The following is a 5,822-nucleotide window of genomic DNA, read 5'->3' as shown; positions in this document are numbered from 1 at the left end:
GAGTTCCCGGGGAGATGGCCCATGACCCCTGGGGGCTAGGTCTAGTCCGGCGTGTTAACCTCTCTATTAAGCCTAGGTCGGGTTGCGGTGTATTATTTGGCCGAGGCCGGGCATGACCCAGGAAAGTGTGTCCGGCCAGAGTTAATCGAGCGTGGTGGGTAAGTTGGTGCACCCCTGCAGGGAAGAAAACATCTATCGATAGTCTGTCCTATGGTAATGGACACTTGGAGTTGTATCTCGATCGATACAACTAGAATTGGATACTTGAGATGAGAAATGGATATGAGCATTGGATAGTATGGCTCTGGGATTGCTTTCTCGCAGGGAGTCGAGAAAGGATCTCTGGCCGAGGTTGATAACATTACTGCTACTTTACTTTATGCTACTCTACTCCCTCCTGTTGCTGCAAGATGGTGGTTTCCAGAAGATGCTAGTCATCGATAGTACTAGGCCTTTCCTCTATTCTGGCATTTCTGCAGCCCAGTCCACATATAAAACTCTTTCTTTGATACTGTTGCATATTTAGTGTAGATCCTTGCTTGCGAGTACTTTGGATGAGTACTCACGGCTGCTTTGCTACCTCTTTTCCCCCATACCCGATTGTTGCGACCAGATGACGGATCCCAGGAGCCAGACGACACCACTAATGACTACTGCTACCCCGTGGGTGCCTACTACTACGTGACGGCCGCTGACGACTTGGAGTAGTTAGGAGGCTCCCAGGCAGGAGGCCTTGCCTTTTCGATCAATGTTGCTTTTGTGCTAGTCTTCTTAAGGCAAAACTTGTTTAACTCATGCCTGTACTCAGATATTGTTGCTTCCGTTGACTCTTGTGTATTCGAGCCCTCGAGGCACCTGGCTTGTAATATAAAGCTTGTATTATTTTAATTTGTGTCTAGAGTTGTGTTGTGATATCTTCCCGTGAGTCCTTCATCTTGATCATACACATTTGCGTGTATGATTAGTGTACGATTGAATCGAGGGCGTCACACAGGTATTCAGTGACTTGTGTGTTGTCTCCTCTGGATTGATACATTGATTCTCAAACTGAGGAAAATAATTATCTCAACTTTGCTACATCACCATTTCCTATTTGAGGGAAAAACCAACGCAAGATCAAGAAGTAGCAAAGACCATACCCAATCCGCAAGGAGAGAAGAGACATAAGTTTGCCCAAATGCAGGAGAGTGATAGGAAGGATGTGGAGCGTGCTTTCGGTGTGCTTCAGTCTCGGTGGGGTATCGTTTGTAACCCTGCATTGACATGGAGCACGAAGAAGCTTTGGGAGGTGATGACTACTTTTGTGATCATGCACAAGATGATCGTGGAGGATGAGCACGATGATAGCATCTACGACCAAGAGCCTGATTTTTAGGGCGAAAATGTTGAGTCTGAGCATCGACCTCCTGCAACCTTTGAATAGTTTATCGAGTTTCATCGGGAATTGCGTGATTGGCATACTCATGTCCAGCTCCAGGATGACTTAGTTGAGCACATGTGGACTCATGTTGGCGAGCAATAAATCTATTTAAATTCTTTTCACGCAAACAATTTTCAATTGAATTGTAATAAGACTTTGATATTATTTTTAATTCGATTGGGTTGTAATAAGACTATTTCAAACGTGCAACTATTGCCATGTTTAATTTCAGATATTTGTTATATTTTCGAACGGATAAGATGCGGCCGAAGTGCGGCCCTGCATTGGGCGCACGGCCGGCGCATCCATAAAATCCGGATGGACACGACCCCATTGCCATCCCAAACGGACATCTGTTTGAGGTCGTGCGTTGAAGTTACCTAAACAATTACGGCGTGTTCAAGTTATCTTTAGTTAAGATCACACCTTCCTTTAGAGACCAGATCATAAGTGTCACATCTTGCTCCTTGCCCACTGACTCTGGCCCTCGACTTATACGGCCACGGGAGATCATAGGCGAACGGGAGGAACATGACAAGAGCTTGTGAGTCACTGGAACCTTCGTCTAAACCTGACCTATGGTGGCACGTTAGGCTAATCTAGCAGCAATCGATCGCCATTTATATAGTTTTATTATACGCATTTCTATTTTCTAAACACAACTTACAAAAAAAAAGACTAACCCAGAGACTAATCCTTGTTGGCATTTTACAACCTCAGCTGCCCAGCCAACGGGTCGACGCTCCATCTTCCCTAAACACAGCTTACAAGAGACACAATTATGAGGTCTTTTTTCATGTTATCCTCATGTATAGAAAAAATACAAACAAATATATTTAAAAAAAGCAAACAAACTCCCTGCAAAGATTCATGTGACGAAAACGATAGGCGGCGAGATGGCCAGATGGCCCATACACCCCACCCCACCACCATTTGCACTGTTCCCATTGCCTTGCCCTTTTGACAAGTGTCATGCTGCTCGTGGCCTCTGCTCAGCTCAACCCCGTTCGTCCCGGCAACTGCAAGAGCATAAAGCGTGCAGACGCGCGCCTCAACCTCCAACCCCTCGAAAGCCATTGCTCACACCCTCCATTTCCTCCTGCTTCTTGTAGCTTGCCGAGCCGTGTCTGCTGCACTCTCTGGCCATGGCGGCTGCGAGGCTGGGTCTGCCGCGGTTGATGCTGGCGATGCTTGTACTGGCGGCATTGCTCGGTGTCGGCGTCGACGGGAGGAACCACATGCACAAGAAGCCTCCTCGTGCTGGCGTCGGCTCTCGGCACAGGGCTGGCGCGAAGGTGGGCACGGTGGCGTCGTCGCCGGCCGTTCCACCGGACGACGACGCGGCGCCTTTGGTGGCCCCGCCGCCGGGCGGCATTGTCCCGTCTGACCCGGCCACGCCGTTCCGGCCGGAGCCGTGCGTGTTCGACGTCCGGGCGTACGGCGCGACGGGCGAGAGCACGGCGGACGACACCGAGGCCTTCCGGGCGGCGTGGAGGGCGGCCTGCGCCGTTGAGTCGGCCGTGCTGCTGGTGCCGTCCGACGGCACCTTCACCATCTCTACCACCACCTTCTCCGGGCCGTGCAAGCCCGGCCTCGTGTTCCAAGTACGTAGTACGTACACACTTGTGCTTGATCAATACCATGCGCGCGCTTATGTGATTCCTGTTGGGCAAAATGTATTCCAAGCTTACCAGTTATTGACACCACATATAACTTGTCGGTGGATGATGAATTGATCGCGGTGGTGCATGAGTAAGCAATTATCAGTGGGAAGCTAGATTAGATGAAAGAGGTCTCTGCCATTGTTACCCCTCTCCCTCCTTCCTCTCCCCGGAGTCATCTCTCATCATGAAGCTACGAGAAGAGCGGAGAGAACAGCTACGAGAATTTGACCGGGAGTCACGTGTGGTAGAGGAAGGAGACAAGAGTTGGAGGAGTCACGGAGAGGAAAAGACCACAGCTTCACGTGTGTCGCTCCCCCCTCATGTGTTAGGCTGGAAAGTCCCAGCACTAATCAGAACCATGCTCGCTATTAAAACTGAAAATGCTTTCTAACCAACGGCCGATGGTGGGTGCAGGTGGACGGGGTGCTGATGCCGCCGGACGGGCCGGACTGCTGGCCACCGTCGGACAACCGGCGGCAGTGGCTGGTCTTCTCCGGCCTGGACGGCCTGACGCTGCGCGGCGCCGGCACCATCGAGGGCAACGGCGAGGAGTGGTGGAACCTCCCCTGCAAGCCCCACAGGGTACTTATCAGTATCAGTGTATCACACCCCAATTAAGTCCCAAACAGTATTTCTCTCTGGTCGACACCTCAATGATCAGACGAGTCCCTCCACTTTTCCTCTCAGGGTCCGAACGGGTCCACGCTGCACGGGCCTTGCGACAGCCCCACGGTATGTATGTATGCAAAATGCTGCCACGCTTGCTGTGTAGTAACAGAACATGAACATTTTGTACCTGTTGACCATGGCTCATCTATCGTGTGCGTGCGCCCTACAGCTGATCAGGTTCTTCGAGAGCAGCAACCTGGTGGTGCGGGGCCTGAGGGTGGAGAACAGCCCCGAGTTCCACTTCCGGTTCGACGGCTGCAGCGACGTGCTCGTCGACGGGCTATTCATCAGGTCCCCGGCCAACAGCCCCAACACCGACGGCATCCACGTCGAGAACACGGAGCGTGTCGGCATCTACAACTCCAAGATCAGCAACGGTACTCCACGCACGCAACACAACTGCTCCTTTTCCTGTTGGCTGCTCTTGTTTTGAGTAACTTCGCTCTCTCTGTGTGTGTATGACGTGAAGGCATCGAACTATTTTTTTTTTTGTTGGCGTGCAGGCGATGATTGCATCTCCATCGGGACCGGGAGCTACGACGTGGACATACAGAACGTAACGTGTGGCCCTGGGCACGGCATAAGGTAGGCGCACGCCCCGGTACATATACATACATACACACACACATACATACGGTTTATAGGAGAAAACAGCAACACACCCGACGAAAACCTCCAAAGGGCACTCTATAAATGCACGATGGCATCACCTTAGCTTCCACCATGTCTCTGGCCGCTCGTCGTGTTATGCACCGCGATTCGGTGTCCTAGTCCCACACCACACGTGCCAGCTTCTGTCTCCGGTCACATGACTTTTTATCTTGCGGCCAATAACAAACCTCAGTAGTACTACAATGAACCAGAATGTCACAGAGCACACATGCATTGCGTCGGCACTCACTCACTCCAGTGCTATGTGGTTGCATTGCAGCATCGGCAGCCTGGGCGTGCACAACTCGCAGGCGTGCGTGGCGAACGTGACGGTGCGGAACGCGGTGATCCGGAACTCGGACAACGGGCTGCGGATCAAGACATGGCAGGGTGGCATGGGGTCGGTGTCCGGCATCGCCTTCGACGGGGTGACCATGGAGAACGTGCGCAACTGCATCATCATCGACCAGTACTACTGCCAGGACAAGCGGTGCATGAACCAGTCCACGGCCGTGCACGTCACCGACGTCTCCTACGCCAACGTCCGGGGCTCCTACGACGTGCGCAGCGCGCCCATCCACTTCGCCTGCAGCGACACCGTGCCCTGCACCAACGTCACCATGGCCGAGGTCGAGCTGCTGCCCTTCAGCGGCGAGCTCGTCGACGACCCCTACTGCTGGAGCGCCTACGGGGCGCAGCAGACGCCCACCATCCCGCCCGTCTCCTGCCTCCAGGACGGCGTCCCGGAGGCCCTCCTCGACAACCCCGATCTCAAGTGCCGATGACGACAGTTTCGCAGGGTTCAGAGTTCAGAGTTCAGAATTCAGAGCTGAGACAACAGTCGAGTCATGTGGAGTTGTACATGTGTGCTTCTGCTCCCTCTCGGTGAAGGTCGTCCTACGTAGCTACCCGTTTGCCTCCCGGCCGGTGGAATTTGTTCTCCGAATTGGGTTCCACTTTTTTTTTGAAATAAGGCAAAAGATTTGTCATTTTCATTGATTAAGGGAGAAGGTTTAAGACAAATGGCCGCAAAGCGGGAGACAAATATCTACTCTCGTGGCATTACAATACTCAAGTGGGTGGCATCGGCAATAGCCCAAAGATGGGCCTCCTCTTTTATCTTCGCGATGAGCATCATCGTCGTAGTGGCGGTGTTACGGAAAACCCTTCCATTACGCTCTTTCCAATTCTTCCAAGACATGAGCATGAACAAGGAGGCGATAGCCTTTCTCTGATCTCCACGCTCAACCACATTTTTAATCCACCATTCTTGAACCGAAACCTCATTTCGCCAGTTCCTCACCACATCACCATGTATACCGAGCCATGCTGCAACCTCGATCCAGACACGCTAGGAGAACCTGCATTGGAAGAGAAGGTGTGCTACGGTTTCCTGGACTTGCTTGCAAAGCGGGCAG

The 5,822-nt window shown here is 52.3% G+C and overlaps 1 protein-coding gene across 1 annotated transcript; it reads left to right on the top strand.

Moving 5' to 3' along the window:
- Positions 1 to 2,156: 2,156 nt before the first annotated feature.
- On the top strand, positions 2,157 to 5,523 carry LOC123147712 (polygalacturonase At1g48100). The gene is made up of 6 exons (XM_044567003.1): positions 2,157 to 3,024; positions 3,499 to 3,666; positions 3,772 to 3,816; positions 3,923 to 4,130; positions 4,257 to 4,338; positions 4,685 to 5,523. The coding sequence occupies exons 1-6, from the start codon at positions 2,566 to 2,568 to the stop codon at positions 5,187 to 5,189; spliced, it is 1,467 nt and encodes a 488-aa protein (XP_044422938.1). The 5' UTR covers positions 2,157 to 2,565; the 3' UTR covers positions 5,190 to 5,523.
- Positions 5,524 to 5,822: the final 299 nt, after the last annotated feature.

This window comes from Triticum aestivum, chromosome 7A (genome assembly GCF_018294505.1).
Source record: "Triticum aestivum cultivar Chinese Spring chromosome 7A, IWGSC CS RefSeq v2.1, whole genome shotgun sequence".
Taxonomy (NCBI): Eukaryota; Viridiplantae; Streptophyta; class Magnoliopsida; order Poales; family Poaceae; genus Triticum; species Triticum aestivum.
The sequence above is the reverse complement of the archived record's forward strand: the minus strand, read 5'-3'. Positions and strand labels throughout refer to the sequence as shown.

Bases quoted from the DNA above. Each gene is read 5' to 3' on its own strand.
- LOC123147712 (XM_044567003.1), top strand. From the start codon at position 2,566: ATGGCGGCTGCGAGGCTGGGTCTGCCGCGGTTGATGCTGGCGATGCTT. The intron at 3,667-3,771 runs GTACTTATCAGT...TTTTCCTCTCAG, and splicing joins TCCCCTGCAAGCCCCACAGG to GGTCCGAACGGGTCCACGCT. The intron at 3,817-3,922 runs GTATGTATGTAT...TGCGCCCTACAG, and splicing joins GGCCTTGCGACAGCCCCACG to CTGATCAGGTTCTTCGAGAG.